At 39.8% G+C, this 17,538-nt stretch overlaps 1 protein-coding gene across 1 annotated transcript in view; it reads left to right on the top strand.

Moving 5' to 3' along the window:
* LOC108669142 (eyes absent homolog 2) overlaps window positions 1–17,253 on the top strand; it is a 33,660-nt gene extending 16,407 nt beyond the window's left edge. The window contains exons 2-12 of the mRNA XM_018156440.2: window positions 1,659–2,374; window positions 2,712–2,841; window positions 3,154–3,260; window positions 4,811–5,064; window positions 5,434–5,701; window positions 6,497–6,550; window positions 8,110–8,258; window positions 14,653–14,742; window positions 15,408–15,466; window positions 16,230–16,390; window positions 17,120–17,253. Of these exons, the coding sequence (XP_018011929.1) occupies window positions 1,981–2,374; window positions 2,712–2,841; window positions 3,154–3,260; window positions 4,811–5,064; window positions 5,434–5,701; window positions 6,497–6,550; window positions 8,110–8,258; window positions 14,653–14,742; window positions 15,408–15,466; window positions 16,230–16,390; window positions 17,120–17,253 (1,800 nt within the window). The 5' untranslated portion in view covers window positions 1,659–1,980. The remainder of the gene's footprint in view (window positions 1–1,658; window positions 2,375–2,711; window positions 2,842–3,153; window positions 3,261–4,810; window positions 5,065–5,433; window positions 5,702–6,496; window positions 6,551–8,109; window positions 8,259–14,652; window positions 14,743–15,407; window positions 15,467–16,229; window positions 16,391–17,119) is intronic.
* The last annotated feature ends 285 nt before the right edge of the window (window positions 17,254–17,538 follow it).

Raw genomic sequence — 17,538 nt, 5'->3', positions numbered from 1 at the left:
GATTAAACCCACCATGCATCTGGCTTTGGTATAACCTTGATTAAAAGTTATTTTAACGAAATCAACTCGTACGTAAAGTTGTTTCAACGTCATTTACCTGGAGGGATGAAAATAAAAAGAATACTTTCGAGTTTTTTTAAAGCGTGTAAATATATATTTCGGATATCTTAATGTAAGAGTGTAAACAAGTCTGAATTTTATTCAGGTGTCCAATTATTGCATTTTTAAACTGCCTGTTCATTTAAGTTTTTTGGCCTAGAGTCTGTGTGTTAAGCTTGTCTTAAATTCGTCATTCAAAACCTCCAACAGTCAGATCTGATCATCTATAATTAAGTAGAAGATAAAGATGATCAAAGTATCGTCAACAGTTAGTCAAACACTATATATATCACCAAGTATGCCGTTTATTAAAAAACTGAAATCAGTTTGATTTAAATACAGAAGATATAGATGATCAAAGTATCATCTATAGTTGGTCACACCATATATAGCACCAAGTATGCCGTTTATTAAAGAACTGAAATCAGTTTGATTTAAATACCTTCTAGCTGCAGTTCAACAATCATAATTACCATGATTTACTTGCGAGTTTCTTCAGAATTATGATAACGATGGGTTAATACAAAACCATCAAGTCTTAGGTCAATACAGAGGCGAAACTGAAAATAAAAAATATTACTGTTTGAAATTTCAACTAATCAAGAGAGATTGAAATTTTTTTAGATTCTATTTTCTTAAATTCGAGGCAAGAGTGATTTAGATCATATTTAAATTTTATCGAAATCAAAACAAGAGCCAACAAGATTACATTTATATTTTATTATATTCTAGTTTTGAGTGATTTAGCTTACATTTTTTATGATCAATGATGATCATAAAAACATTGAATCTTACCCTTAATATGAAGACAAGCGTCGAGGCCCGAACGTAGTTTCGTTTACGCTTGATTGACTGCGTTATCCTTTGTAGTCCCATGTATCGCGGATAACTTGAACAACGTCTGTACAAAAACTGTTGATATGAAGGAACATTGGAAGCAAGCAAGCTCGTCCAACTGTTAGATGCCAGACCATTCATCGTTGATTCAACAAAAAAGTTTAAGTCTTCGTAGATTCAAACGTTAGTCGTCATGCGGGAATTGTCTTTTCTTGTTTTTATTCATTACTATAAGGATTAGACTAATTATTAGTATTCGGCAAAGTTGAGTCTATTTTATGCTACAATTTCTAGTCGAAAATTTAATAAATTTAAACTCTTCTTGAAAATTTTAATTGGAACTTTTTGTTCAAGCATGAGTGAGCTCAGAACAGTTCACTGACTCTGTCGACTTGATTATTTTTTATAATCATCAATGTAGCACTTAAGTAATCTTGGTTGATTTACAGTGTAGGAACATCTTGGTCCTATTAACCAAACTATAATATTATGAAATAATTCAGACCAGGGGTCTAATTTCATTCTATCTAATTTTTTACCGAATTTCTTGATTTATGGCTCTTCTCCACCGTACATTTTAGAAATATAGCGGCTGTGATTGGCTAACGGAGTCACGATCTCATAACTAATTTAGATACTATATACGGCCTCATATTCATTCCCTCCATCGTACAAACCTATAATTCTTTTTTAAGTATGTCCTCCTCCTCTTCCTCCCGCAGTGAGGTATTGCCAGACCGTACGGCCCTCACATCCAGCGGCGTCTCCCCCAACCGCCCCATTCCATCAGAGACCGCCAGCAACGGCAACCTCGGCCTCTGCGCCACCGCCGTGTCGTCCGCAAGCTTGTCCCACTTCGCAGACCTTGTCAACAGCGCTGCGTCAGAAGGGGTAGATTTGTCTGATTTACCGCACCCGTTGACTTCTGAACACCATCCACATCACCTCCACCAGCAACAGCAGATATCAACACTACATCATCATCCCCAACATCACCAGCAGCTTCAACAGCTTCACCAGACTCGGGTCGACACCGGCCAGTCTATGGCCGCTGGTGACGCCACGACAGCTTCACCGTCTCTTTCGTCACCTCCTTCATCCGCCCTTCCCCGTGTCGGGGCCAGCACCTCCACCATCTTGAATACCGTGTCTGCTATTTCCTCTGACTCCTCGCCGCGATCTTTATGCCCTTCGTCAACTCCTTCGTCTTACATTCCTGGGTCTTCGACTTCGTCATCGTCGTGTAGCGGAGGTAAATACGTCGCAGATTCATCGGTTCCTTCACCGTCAGAAGGCACGGCGCTGTCGGGCGCTGATCACAGCTGGCTAGCATCAGTGCTACCTCCTGACACCAGCTGCGTCGAGAACAACAACAATCTTCCAAGCCACAATGTTCCTGATAATCCCGTCACTTCTGCTGTGTCTAATAACCAACTCTGTGAGTATTTTTATTTAGTTCTTTATTTGTAATGTTATTTGATTCAATTAATCCAAATATTAAGCTGATTAATTTAGAACCCTTGTAATGTTATACGCCGTATCAATAAACTTCGATGCTCGAATGTTACTAAAGGTTTTATGCAACGGGCTGGAATTAGGCAAAAAATAATCAAATCTATATCGAATTACTTTCCCCTTACTTCGTAAATATCACGTGAATCAACTTTTAATCTACAAATTATTCGATTATTGAACTCTGTTTTTTAAGATACCATGAAAACATCACATCAAAAGTGTTGATTTAAACTGACGATATTTCTGTCATCTCTGCGCAGGTGTGAAGTCAGAAGTGGCAGCGGCCAGCGACAGCGACGCTGGCTTCAACATAGACTCATTTAACCAATATATTCTACCCGATAAGCTTTCTGCTGATCTCTCTGCTTCATACCTGCAATTGCATTCCAGGCAAGTGCTCCCTATATTTGTTTCTATTTTGAGTTTACAATTATTACCATTGTTCTAATAATGTGGTGAATTAATTTCATTTATTAATGTGCACAGCATCTCGATGATGATTTTTGTGACCTTTTTTATCATCACTACCTCAAGAATGAGTGGTTGGTGTAAAAGCTTCCCTGCTATAAGTGCCGCGGTGATTCATGGTACGCTGAATAATAGCGTCACTGCTGTAAATACTACATCAATGAGTGGTCCATATTTTTCAACTGTAACACCTATAACTTGTATGATTAATTGACATTTTTTTGTCAACGGCAGTTCGATGCAGGCTTACGGCAGTCAGTCCTACATGCAGGCGGGCGCAGGCTTTTACAACGCCGTGCCCAACTCCCAGTACGCAGCGTACGGAGCTGAGTACCTGCTTGGTAAGTGGACGATGACTGATAAGTGGGATGTCCCAATACTGGTACCATGTGGGACCACAATACTGGCACCATGTGGGACCACACTACTGGTGCAACTATGTGGCAGCACTCTATTGGTATAACTATGTGGGACCACACTACTGGTGCAACTATGTAGGAGCACTCTATTGGTACAACTATGTGGGAGCACTCTACTGCTACAACTATGTGGGAGCACTCTACTGCTACAACTATGTGGGAGCACTCTACTGCTACCACTCTACTGCTACAACTATGTGGGACCACTCTATTGGCACAACTATGTGGGACCACTCTATTGGCACAACTATGTGGGACCACTCTATTGGTACAACTATGTGGGACCATACTACTGCTACAACTATGTGGGACCACTTTACGGGTGTATGCTGCTGGGTGCAAAACCACCCTACTGCTATAAGTATATCGCTCCAGGCAAATGACGTTGAAATTTCCAATTTGATATATATCCAATATTGTTCATGTCGAGCTGATTTCATTGAAACGACGTTTAATCAACGTTCGATGCCTGTCGGGTTGTTAGGGGTTACTATACCTCTCAGGAGGGACTTCTGACGCGTGTCTGTGCGCGTTAGAAGTCCTATGGGATTTCGCGCTCCTATAGGGGGATCCTTCCTGAGCGCCCCATCGCAGAGCTCGCGATGTCAGACTGTATTCAGTTATCGGGTTAAGTAATTATGTAGGTAGGATTCCTTACATTAAGTTATTAAGTAGGTAGGATTTCTTATTATAAGTTAATAATTAGGTAGGATTCCTTACATCAAGTATTAAGAAGGTAGTATTCCTTACATTTCCATTCTCTGTCTCCCGTGCGGGTGGCCGACGTCCCGTGTAAGCGACCTCTTGTTCGAGTGTCTTAGTTTCTGTTGCTTTTCACATGTCCCTCCTTGTCACTTCGTCTCTTTGAGATACTAACGCTGCTTCTTTCGCGACAGATTCAGCGGGCTGGACAATTTAGACCTTCCGCCCCTTGTGGGTGATGAACGATTTTTGATTTAAGAAACTTGAAATAATTGAGACCTTCCGCCATGCTGGCAATGTTATGTTTTGATCTCCGGTGCGAAATAGCAAACCATTTACTACTACTACTGTTAGGGGTAACTAAGTTGAGCTCTGCTAAATCTTTTGCTAATCTTCTCACCATTTTCTATAAGTCTTTTGGATACTCCAACTTTGTTCTCCGAGTGTTCAGATCCTTGAACAAACTACTTATCGACCGAACCTTTCATGGTAAATCTCTGTACTGGGGATTTTTATCCACACGCAGCAACAACTGCTCACTTTATAACGTAAGCTCTCGGCAACTCTATTTAATTTTTGGCACAAATTCACTATTTTTGGTTGATGTAGAGGGTGTGTATAGTAAGTATGTTTGATATATTTGATGTAGACAGTCTTTATTCTATATTTGTACCTACGAACAAGGGTCTTATGAACAAAATACGTGCGTGCAGCCCTAAAGTTTTCATTGCATTCTTGAACTTTATTAATCTCTATTATTTTCCCTAAAGGCTCAACGCGGCAACTCAACCACAGCAAAACATCGAACTCTTCAGTCGGCTCTTCCAACGGCCTGTCATCATCATGTCTCGGCTCCTCGGGCTCCCTCGGCTCCTCAGGAGCTGCCTCATACCTAGGCAGCTATAGCGGCTTTACATCTGCAGCTGGCAACAGCTCCCAGAGTTGCCAGAACCCTTACTATGGCACCCCCTACAACTCCTCCGCCTTCACCGGCGCCGCCAGCCAGAGCTACGCCACGCAACAGGTGGCCTAAGCTCACCAACAAACCATTTGCCATAGCTTTCTTTGTTTCTATAAATGTAAAGAAATTTAAACATTGTTTTTTTTTTGGTTTGTGATCTTCATTCTATTGACAGAGTGACTATTCGTAATCTCTTTGATCTTCTCCGAAAGGGTTATCCTCAGTAGCTACCGAGTTCAGTCACTGACATACCTGCATACATAACCTTAGAGTTTCCATCTCTAAGCAGGATTTTTTCTTTGTCCTTTACTTCGTGCCAATTTCAATTATGTACAGATGATTTCACTTGGTAAAGATCCTGATGAACTTCTTTAATATCAATGAGAGATAACTAAACAATTTTGATTCATTTGCGTGTTGTCCAAATCGCAGGGACTAGACTCTGCGGCGTACTACTCGGCGTACGCGAACAGCGGTGCGGCGGCCGCGGCAGGATACTACTACAGCCAAGGCTACCCCTACATGGCGGCCGCTAACGGAAATGTCGGCACGACAGGTGGCAACACCGTGCATCATAACGCTGCAGGTGCAGCAGCCGCTGCTGCAGCTGCTGCCAACCTGACATTGCCATCTGCTGCAGCTGCAGCTGCTGCAGCCACCACCTACCAGGTGGTGATGCCTCCTGGGACCATCCATGATGGTAAGTCCCTGACCATAGCAGCAATTTTTTTCAAAAAGTAGAACCATAATATAAATTCGGCGCAACAAAAAACTTGAGACGCGCGTACTGGAGAAAGTCCCGAACATTGTTAAATTTTATATAATATGTTCCGAGGAACCTATGCCGGACAAGTTTTCCTTGCAACTACTATGTGTTAGAGTTTTTTCTAACAAGGAGCGCATAGTTTTTCTTCTTCAACATTACACATTTCAACGAGATATTTAAAACACAAGACCGTCAATAAGGGCGATATTATACTCGACCACAGTCAAACACTTAAAAAAATATAACTCAGTACTCACTGCAGTGAGTGACAGAGAGCGCATTTTCTCGTCGACGAAAACTTGAGGTCACGGACAGACAGACAGACGGACATGGTGAGCACAATAGTGCATTTTTTTCCATAAATGAGAACATGCGCTAAAAATGAATAAGAATTTGTTCAAACCTTGATGCACTTTTTTGCCCGTGTGTGGCTCATTTCGACCCCATTATGGCTCGACACTACGGCGTATCAGTGCTACGTACGTCCGTTCTCTGCTCCTGCTGTAGGTAAGATAAGTGTGTCACGTGCGTCACTACTTGGACAATTCACACATTCGTTTATCTGAGTGTTAGCGCTGTAGCTCCCCTCATCTCCCGAAGTGATGGCATACCTCAAGGTCTTCTGGAAAATTTTTCCCAAGCTGGAAAAATGGAAAAATGTTCCTGGAAAGCTGCTGCTGCTCCGGAAATAATTGCCAAACATGATTCCTTGCTTTATTTTTCCCTCAGAAACCGGAGCCTTCCAGAGCGGCGACAGCCCGCCGTCCCCTCTCAAGGATGCCGGTGAGTATCGATTGTGCCTTAGGCGCCTCTACACTCAAAAAATATAACTCAGACAGGCAGACGGACGGACATGGCGAGCACAATAGTGCATTTTTTCCATAAGCGAGAAAATGTGCTAAAAATATTGGCCTACTTGTCCAAATGGTGACACGCTTGAGTACCTTGTGCACGAGCAGAGAGTGAACGGAGCTGAGATACGCCTTTTTTCAGGGCCTAGCTGGGTCAGGGTGACTTCATGCAAGGGTAAAAAGTGCGTCGCTGTTTGGACAAAGTCCCCCTCATTTCTTTGAGTGCACTGATCCAGCGTCCGACGTCTGAAAAATCTCTAAACTTCCGTTTTTTTTTTCTAATAAATGTATATTACTTGCGGTACTTCACGCACTTTTAAACATAATCTCATGTCTGCAGCTTCATTCTTATTCGTTGAATTATATTGGATTGTTCTAACTTTAATCTTCGAAGAATTATTTTATTTATTTACTTCACCATTAATGACCATCAATTATTTAATATCCGCTGAATCAATATATATAAATCTCGATCTCTCGATCTTGGCGATCTCCGGGTGATATTATTTCATTTAAACTTTTAAAGCATAAATGTTTCCTATCATTTCCTAACTTGAATGATTAATTTATATACGAGTTAAAGGACAAATTTTCTACACTCGAGTTAATTTTAGACGAAGTCAGTAAACCGACATTTTATTGCCTTTATTAAGCCTGTAAATTGAGCCTGGAAACTTCCGTACAACTCCCGCTTAAAATTGTCCCAAGAAGTTGGTCTTCAATCAGGCTTTTGAGGAGAAGTTTCCATTATAGGCGAGCGCATCCAATTTGCAAATAGGCTTCAGGAAGCATCTCAGCTCGCAAAATTGCACAATTACAATGGCTTCGAAAGCTGAGGGAACATTTGAAGATTAAACGCAAGGGAGTTTTTGTGTGTTAATGAAATAATACGCAATTTAAACGCAAGAATAATACGCAATAATAATAAAACATTACGCAAGAACAATACGAAAATTAAACTTGCGTATTGTTCTTGTAGCTTCATTTGCGTAAAGCATATATTTTCCTACCTTTCTTTTGCACTTTGCGTAGAATTCAAGTCGTGGTTGAGCAGCAAAAGTACCATCACCAATAAATTTTGAAACGTTATTTCAGCGATAACAAGTTAATGTCTGCTTACCGATTTACACATGTGCAAAAATGTGTCACTATTTGTACAGTATGACGCATACATTTTTATAAGCGTGCAGTTGTCTGTTAAGCATTCATTGCAATTTAGCGTACTTCTTCATTTCAAAGTATGAATTCATGATCATGTAATGTGATGTCTCACCCTTGCTTTAAAAAAAACTGCCATTTGAAAGTATAAATGGAAAAATATTCATTATTAATTTTTATGCCTCATTTATTTTTTCCAAATCTACTGCCCCTTCCTCAATAGTTAAGAGCTACCAATACTGTGCGCAATTAACTTACCAATTACCAATATGGCGCAATTATCCTATCCCCAGATAATTCCCATTAATTCACTGCATGTAACGCATGTATCAGGCCGGACTCGGAGCCAGCGCAGCAGACGGGCACAGTCCCCCAACGACCAGGAGAACAAAGTGGACCGCGTCTACATCTGGGACCTGGACGAGACCATCATCATCTTCCATGCCCTCCTCACCGGCGCCTTCGCCAGCAGCTTCGGCAAGGTCAGCCTACATTATGTAGGGTCATCATTTATGTAATCATAGATTGAGTAGAAGTGAATCATGTAGGATCATCATGTTGGACGTTATCATACATTGAGTAGGAGTCTCGCAGCTTCGGCACGGTTAGCCTACATTATGTAGGGCCGCCATCATTTAGGTAATTATAGATTGAGTAGAAGTAGATCATGTAGGTTCATCATGTAGGCAATCTTGTATTGAGTAGGAGTATCACAGCTTCGGCAAGGTCAGGAATTCTACATCATGTATGGTTGGCATGTAGATTTTCATGTAGGTATTCATGCATCGCATAGCATCATCATGTAGGTATTCATAAATTAAGTAGTTGTAGATCGTTTAAAGTTACTAACTGATACATTGAGTAGGAGTATCAGTATCAAGTTATATATCAATGTTCATGAAAATCAATATTTGGGTCGATCAAATCAATTGCGCATGAGGTGTTATGTATAGCGTTTAATGCACAAATATATGTTAGCGGTTTAAATTTCCAACTTAAAATGTCAGAAACAAGGCGAACAAAATTTTATCGTCGTGATCCTATATACTTTTTGATGAGAACCGCTCTCTGATGGCTGATTGTGAAATATTTATAGAATTTTGTAAATATTTATAAGATTGTCGCAATAGTGGACAGTATCTTGAATCTTTGCACTATTTATAATTTGTGAAAAACTTCTCAACTCCAAATCCCGAAATTGCAGCTCGATGAATTCGGGAAAGGCTTTTTAAGTCACGCACAATTTTTTACATTTATCAGCATATATAAACAACATTTATCAATATTTATTGAAAACATTCATAACATAACATAGTGATGTCGGCGCTGAAGTGTAGGCCTGATGTGGCCTGTCGCCGATTCTTTTCCTTTTCGTGCCCTGTTCATAGATCTAAACTCCTGTCATTTGACCGGATCTTTTCATGACTGACGATAGTTTGAAGAAGCTACTAGACTTCCACCGGGTTTGATATGGTGCTAGGCATTTCAAATCTGAACATATATTTTTCCATAGCTTTATTTTACAACATGTAAAAAACTTTTATTGCAATTTGAGGAGAGAGCAACATTTAGTATCTCTAACTGTAGCTGCTAAAATTTGCACTCACTCTCTATGGAAATGTAAAATATATTTCCTCAGAAGTATCCTGATCAATACTGTCATACAAAAATTTAAATGTAACCCTGTTAAAATCCGTTGCTTTTTATTTCTGACATCATGTGAGAAATAATTCGCTGCTGTTCATTTCATGGGATTGCATTTAACGCAATTTAGGACCCGAAGGAGCGAGCCGTGTGCCACAAAGAGTCCTACACAACCTAACCAGTCCATATGTAATTAAATGCAAGTTTAGTTTTAAAGCACGCGCGCTCGACGTGATCGGAATAGCAATGACTGCTCGAACGGAACACATTAATGCTTGACGTTTCTAGTGCTGCCACTCCACTTAAAACGTACGGTATGACCGCATTTAAACAATATATTGGAGTTTTATGGTGCCTTGCTCGGAGCGTGAAATTGTGGTGTCACTATTATGGCTGGTTTAATTTAAGTCTCATCGTCTCATCAATTGGTTGTACAATCAACAGCTTGGCTAATTTGTAGCGCAATCGAGTCTCTTGTTTCTCTTCGGTCTCACTGGTGCTTTGGTGCGCATGGCGAGTATTTTTATACTGGTGCGCATGGCGGGTATGCTTATACTGGTGCGCATGGCGGGTATGCTTATACTGGTGCGCATGGTATGCTTATACTGGTGCACATGGCAGGTATGTTTATACTGGTGCACATGGCGGGTATGCTTATACTGGACTTTAAAAATATTTCATCGTCACCAAAACTTGAAAAATGCATGGTCAAAAATGCGAATCCTTAATTATACCTTCAGAAACAAATAAAAGAGAAAAAGCCAGAAGGGATGTGCATTGAATCTTTCTTCGGTACATGAATTGCTTACCGACCTATCAATTTCCGGATAAACTTACCGATTTCAGTTATAAAATTAATTTGGATTGATTTTAATTTCAATTATACCAATCCCAACCCACTCTCCCAGGCCACCATTCGTCTAATATTATTTTTATACATCCCTGCAACCCCCAACCATTGCCCACCCTTCACGGCATTCATGCATAATTCATCCCCATTCATCCCTTCAACCCCAACCTGTGCCTATACCCTTCACATCATCCTCACTCATCCCTTCAACCCCAATCTTTGCTCGCACTTCACGGCATTCATGCATTATTCATCCCCATTCATCGCTTCAGCCCCAACCCATGCCCACACTTCACGCTCTTCATGCATTATTCATCCCCATTCGTCGCTTCATCCCCAACCTATGCCCACACTTCACGCTCCTCATGCGTTCGCTCTTCCTCTATTGTATTCCCCTGGTGTCGGTGCCGTCTCCCCTGGCGTGGGAACCTCAGCAGTTGGGGAAGAAGTGAGGCGAAAAAAAACTGTGCAGCGCTTAAGCCAGCAAACACGCTCGGAGCTGTGCTAGCAATGCGGTCACTGCTTCGTCATCTGCACGAACGCTTCGTCATCTGCACGAACGCTTCGTCATCTGCACGAACATCGTCACCAGCGCTGCTCTGCACGAACGCTTCGTCATCTGCACGAACGCTTCGTCACCAGCGCTGCTCTGCACGAACGCTTCGTCACCAGCGCTGCTCTGCACGAACGCTTCGTCACCAGCGCTGCTCTGTCTTCTATCTCCTTGCGCATGGCATATGACTGCAAACTATTCAATATTTAATATGGAATATATAGCTGTTCTTCATTATTGTTCAACTAAATACCATTTATGTATTTAGTTTATTTATTTATGTATATGATTTATTTTTATGTATAAATATGATTCATACGATGCATTACCATCACTTCTGTCACAGGCAGTTAATTTCCTTAACTATATAAAATTTCTAATTGTCCTTCACCGTATTTTATTGTGAATGTCAATCTCACCGCAACATACATTATGCTTCATCGTTGCCTCAATTTTTTATTTCTGCCATTATTTCGTAATAAGAAGTTTTTGCCACGATCCGAAAAAGAAGATCAAGTATAGGATTTATCCTATTGCACGTGCGTGTATAGTACATATACAGTACGTACGTGTGCAGTATATACCTACAGTATGTACGTGTACAGTATATACAGTACCCTATACCATTGAAAGAGAGGGTAACCGCCTCCCACTGTTAGAATAAATGACTATTTAATCTATGCATATATTCTATGTCTTTGTCGTGCTACAAACAAAACATCATTGGAAATAAACAGAATTAGCTTCTCTTTTCAATGGCTCACTATAATTCCTCTTCACATTTGTGACATGAAATAATACTAGCAGTTTATTTGAGTTGCCAACCTCCACTGTACAAACGTTTAAGTTTTATGTTCTTCATAGTATGGTTTGTGAACCAATTTGCCGAAGCTATGTACCTACAGTATGTCATATTTGAAATGCACAAAATTCAATCCTGAGCACTTCTCAAATAATTTATTCGAAATAACGGCATTCAAGTTGAATTGCTTGTATGAACGTTGAGACAACACTCAAGATGCAAGGTCGGGATAAATCTAATGCACCTAAACATTTGAGTTTGTGATGACACAAAATGAAGACAATATTTGAGTTAGTCCCTTGCTTGCGCTTGTTGTCAATAAACAAATGTAAGGAATGGGTGAACTTAATTGACCTCAGAGTAGACTTGATCTTTATTTAATTTCACGGTGCATGCGATGAATATCGCATTGGTTGTAAATGTATAGTGCAAGTGTCCCGACGTGTACACTTGCGGCGAAAGGTATTAAATAATGGCGTTTCAATTACAAGTGTCATGCACGAGCAAGTGTCCCGACTTGTACACTTGCGGCGAAAGGTATTAAATAATGGCGTTTCAATTACAAGTGTCATGCACGAGCAAGTGTCCCGACTGTACACTTGCGGCGAAAGGTATTAAATAGTGGCGTTTCACTTACAAGTGTTATGCGCGAGCAAGTGTCCTGACTTGTACACTTGCGGCCTGAAGTGTCAAGTACACAGCTGCGTTCTCACCAAACCCACACCACAACGAGGGCTGCAGAGCTCAGTGATCAACCGTTTCTAGGTTGCAGCCCGTAAATAAATATAAATTCAGTTTAAATAATCAAAATTAGGAAAATAATAGACAAGGCTGCTTTGCGATCGAGGGAGTCAATGAAGCCATTTTGCAGTGATTGCAGTGTCATTGTCCCGCGCAAAGGATACATTTTTATAAAATGTGTTTTAAGTTTTGAACCGTCATGTTCCGACATTATGCGTCTCGAAATGCCGATGAAAAATTAGAGAAAATTGGACAATTTATGTTGAATTATACAGTTGAAATACACTCTCCATGCAGGCGGTCATGCAAAAGAATTGCAGAGAATGAGATGCTATAGATAATAATATGCCCTTGTTATGCAAATCTACTTGGATAAAAATGCTTTGAATAAGTAGGCAAGTAGACACGAGGGCGACTAGTCTCATTGCCAATAGATATACATTCCTATGATTCTCAATGCAAAGATGTCTTTTGTCCGGACAACAGACTTAGCGATTGTCATAGTTCTCCTCACCATACATTTTCTGTGATTCTCACTACAAATTCGCACCCTGGCAAGGATAAGCTAGGCAGCGGTTGGCGGGGTATGTGTGGGGTATAAGGCAGCGGTTGAGGGGTATGTTGGGCACAAAAAGCGTCGACAACAGATGTGTTACTGGGGGTTAGGGTGGTGCATATATAGGGTACAGGGACCGTGAGAGCTGACCATGTTGACATGTTCATACATGCATGTGGAGTCATACATGCATGTAGAGCAGCTAGTGTTTGGCTAGCAGTCTCAAAACACGCTCATAATGTGCACCTAAATGCTGCTCTCCTATCAAATTTATTGCGTAGCTGTGCTGCTTAAACGCTCGCTGTTTATTGTTGAGGCAGGATTAGAGTTCGCGCTTCACTTGTTCTGGTACAGCTAATCTTGAATAAGTTGTGTAGTGTTTCAATGAAATGCGTGACTTTTATACACGCGACATTGGACGAATTTATTTGAACGCAAACAAACTTTGGAGTAGGTTGCGTTTCCTATAGGCTCCGGTATTAATTAAAGGATAATATGGTTCTCATACTGCATTCTCACAACCCCTGGATATTTATGGCATGTAAAAATTACTTCGGAGAAAGCACAGATTAACTATATTAAAAGGTAATTTAGGTAACTTGTGTAAAATATACATATGTACGGTTTATGAGAAGCTCGCCTCCATACATCTGCCCTCGCCTGACCTCAATCACCTCCCTAACGTGTAACCCAGGCATTATAGTGTTCCACGTGACACACGTATTTTTCTTTCACCTAATACACGAATTAATGTTCCACATAATGTACGTAGTGATGTTACGATGACGATGGTTTTTTGTGACCAGTTTACATAAAACTTACGTACGAAAAATTTAGATGAATGAACGTTTATTTGAATTTATGATCTTGATGGTATTCTGATTTAATATTATACGCGGTAGAAGCTTATCTTGCAGTTTGTTAGAACTTTGATGGTTTGAGCTCAGCGCTCGACATTTATTGCTGAATGCGTCGAGTTTAAATGAATTTTTTGTCTTTTGAATTCGATCAGGTTTACAGGTTTGAGTTTTCGTACGTCTGAATCTCGCATTATTCATTGATAGATATTTCCGCGAAGGAAAATAGTTTGAAAATTAATTCAAGATTTATCCATATCATAATATTATTTGTGAAATCCGTAGATTTGTTTACCTAGCATATAGTGTTCTAGTGTGTTTAGCCTGGGACTGCTACGTGCGAAACATATACTAAGGACACTAACGATACTAAGGACTCTAAGGATACTAAGGATACTAAGGACACTAAGGATACTAAGTACACTAAGGACACTAAGGATACTAAGGACACTAAGGATACTAAGGACACTAAGGATACTAAGGACACTAAGGACACTAAGGACACTAAGGATACTAAGGATACTAAGGATACTAAGGACACTAAGGATACTAAGGATACTAAGGACACTAAGGATACTAAGGACACTACGGATACTAAGGATACTAAGGACACTAAGGATACTAAGGATACTAAGTATTCTAAGGATATTAAGGACGCTAAGGACACTAAGGATACTTAATAAACGAATGCTTGCCCTTTCTGCACAGTCAATCCGCACGACCATCATTCGTTTTCTAGCTAAAAAAATCACGACTGGGTTTTTCACTTATCAAGTCTTTTTCCACAAAATTTTTACTTGTGATTGTGAAGGATTTTGCACATAATTTTTGTGTTCTTCGCCATACAAAGATGGACATTTTTTTCATGAACAGGACAGGGAAGTCTGCCATCAGCTCGGGTCTTTCATGGAGAAACTTATCTTCGACCTGGCCGACGTTCATATGTTCTTCAATGATCTCGAGGTGGGTCAAGTAGTAAAGTTCAGGAGGTGGGTCAAGTAGTAAAGTCCTCGAGGTGGGTCAAGTATTAAAGTCCTCGAGGTGGGTCAAGTAGTAAAGTCCAGGAGGTGGGTCAAGTAGTAATTAAAGTCCTCGAGGTGGGTCAAGTAGTAAAGTCCTCGAGGTGGGTCAAGTAGTAAAGTCCTCGAGGTGGGTCAAGTAGTAGAGTCCTCGAGGTGGGTCAAGTAATAGAGTCCTCGAGGTGGGTCAAGTAGTAAAGTCCTCGAGGTGGGTCAAGTAGTAGAGTCCTCGAGGTGGGTCAAGTAGTAAAGTCCTCGAGGTGGGTCAAGTTGAGTATAGTCTTTTGTTCGATATTCCTTGTAAAATAAAATCAATTTAATAGGAATTTATTGAATATTGAAATGGAAATTCACAAGAAAATCACGCCAATTTAGGGGGATTGAATATATATAATCACCCGGAAATTCATTGGAAATGAGTCGACTTGAGAGAATTTTTGCAATAAATTTCGATTTCCGATTCAGGTTCCGATTTATGTTGATTTCTGAGATAAAAATCTTAGTGTGGAGTTATTTACTGTGGGTACATGAATAGTCAAGAAGGGTACAAATAAATGTTAATATGTGCCATTGCATTAATAGTTGTGCTGACGATGTTATGACGTGCAGAACTGCGACCAGGTGCACATCGATGACGTGGCGTCTGACGACAACGGCCAGGACCTCAGGTGAGATCATCACGTCTTGTGGTCACGTTATACAACAATTAAATTAATGCATGTAATGAATATAATTAAGATAATTAACCAAGATAATTAACTAAGATAATTAACCAAGTTAATTAACCATGATAATTAACCAAGATAATTAACCAAGATAACTAACCAAGTTAATTAACCAAGATAATTAACCAAGTTAATTAATCAAGATAATTCGCGAAAACAATTTTCCCTTTGCAATCTTTAATTTTTTATTTTGAACTCTCCTACAAAAATTATATACATAATGCAGTATGGCAATTATTCGTCAAAAATTCACAATATTTCTTACCTTAATCCCCCATTGTTGAATTTTCTTACGTGATGTCTGCACATTGTTGGGACATTAAGGAACTAATATGAAATGCCAAAACACAAGATTTCGAATAAAACACAAAATCTAGAACAAATATAATGACCTCAAATTTTATTATAAAACTATCAGTATAACTGCTATTTACCTTAGAACTAATATTTACAGTATAACTACTCTATACATAATAACTGCTAGTTAAATCATAACCACTATTCACATTATAACTGGCATTTCTATCCTTCCCCCGAGCAGCACATACAACTTCGCTACGGATTATATTATAACATTTTAATTATAACTGTTATTTACATTATAACTACTATTATCAATACAACTACTATTATCATTATAACTACTCTATTCATCATAGCCACTATTTAGATTATAACTAGCATTTTTCTCCCTCACCCCGCGCAGCACATACAACTTCGCAACGGACGGCTTCGCGAGCGCCAACAGCGCGGCGGGCATCGGCCTGAACACGGGCGTGCGGGGCGGCGTAGACTGGATGAGGAAACTCGCCTTCAGATACAGAAAAATCAAGGAGATTTACAACGCATACAGAAATAATCCAGGCAGTGAGTATATACATCCATACTATATTATTTGCTATATTATTTACTGCAATAGAAAAATCAAGATTTACAACGCTTATAGAAATAATCCAGGCAGTAAGTTTTACTTTACATACTTCTATACTATATTATTTGCTATATTCTTTAATGTTGTAGAAAAATCAAGGAGATTTTCAACGCATACAGAAATAATCCAAGCAGTCAGTTTTACTATGTATACTCCTATACTATATTATTTGCTATATTCGTTACTGTTATAGACAAATTAAGAAGATTTACAACGCCTGTAAAAATAATCCAGACAGTTAGTTCAACTATATATACTTCTATACTATATAATTTACTGTATTCTATACTATATTCTGTACTATATTCTTTAACATATTATTTACTGTTATAGAAAAAACGAGTACAGAAATAACTTACAACGAGTACAGAAATAACTGCCCTTGTGTTATATTATTAATTTATTGTTCATGTCTGCTTCTCAGGACTCGACCAAGCGGGAGGAGAAATATAAACCTTAATTTGTTTGACCTATACTACTTCCTAATTAGTACCGTTCTATGGAATTATTCTCAATGAAATTTTTATCCGTTATTCAGCATTATGTTGAATATAATATTAATTTAATGTTTATTTAATAAAATTAATTCCTTTTTTGTTGGAATGGTGAGTGTGGGAGGCCATTTAAAAAAAATATATATAAAAAAAATTAATGTTTTATGGCAGGTTTACTAGACAGCAACATGCGGCAGAAGTGGCATGTGCTACGGGCGGACATCGAGCGCTGCACTGACTCCTGGCTTAGTGAGGCCCTCAAATGCCTCAACTACATCAACTCCAGGTCAGCCTCTGCCTCATGACGTTATGAGAGAGCCTCACTCAGCCTCATAACGTTATGAGAGAGCCTCACTCAGCCTCATAACGTTATGAGAGCCTCACTCAGCCTCATAACATTTGAGAGAGCCTCACTCAGCCTCATAACGTTATGAGAGCCTCACTCAGCCTCATAACATTTGAGAGAGCCTCACTCAGCCTCATAACNGACACGAACGAGGAGGCGGTGGTCGCCAAGCAGGTACGTGGTGGTGGGCGACACGAACGAAGAGGCGGTGGTCGCCAAGCAGGTACGTGGTGGTGGGCGACAC

This window comes from Hyalella azteca, unplaced genomic scaffold (genome assembly GCF_000764305.2).
Source record: "Hyalella azteca isolate HAZT.00-mixed unplaced genomic scaffold, Hazt_2.0.2 contig8634, whole genome shotgun sequence".
In the NCBI taxonomy this organism is placed as follows: Eukaryota; Metazoa; Arthropoda; class Malacostraca; order Amphipoda; family Hyalellidae; genus Hyalella; species Hyalella azteca.
The sequence above is the reverse complement of the archived record's forward strand: the minus strand, read 5'-3'. Positions and strand labels throughout refer to the sequence as shown.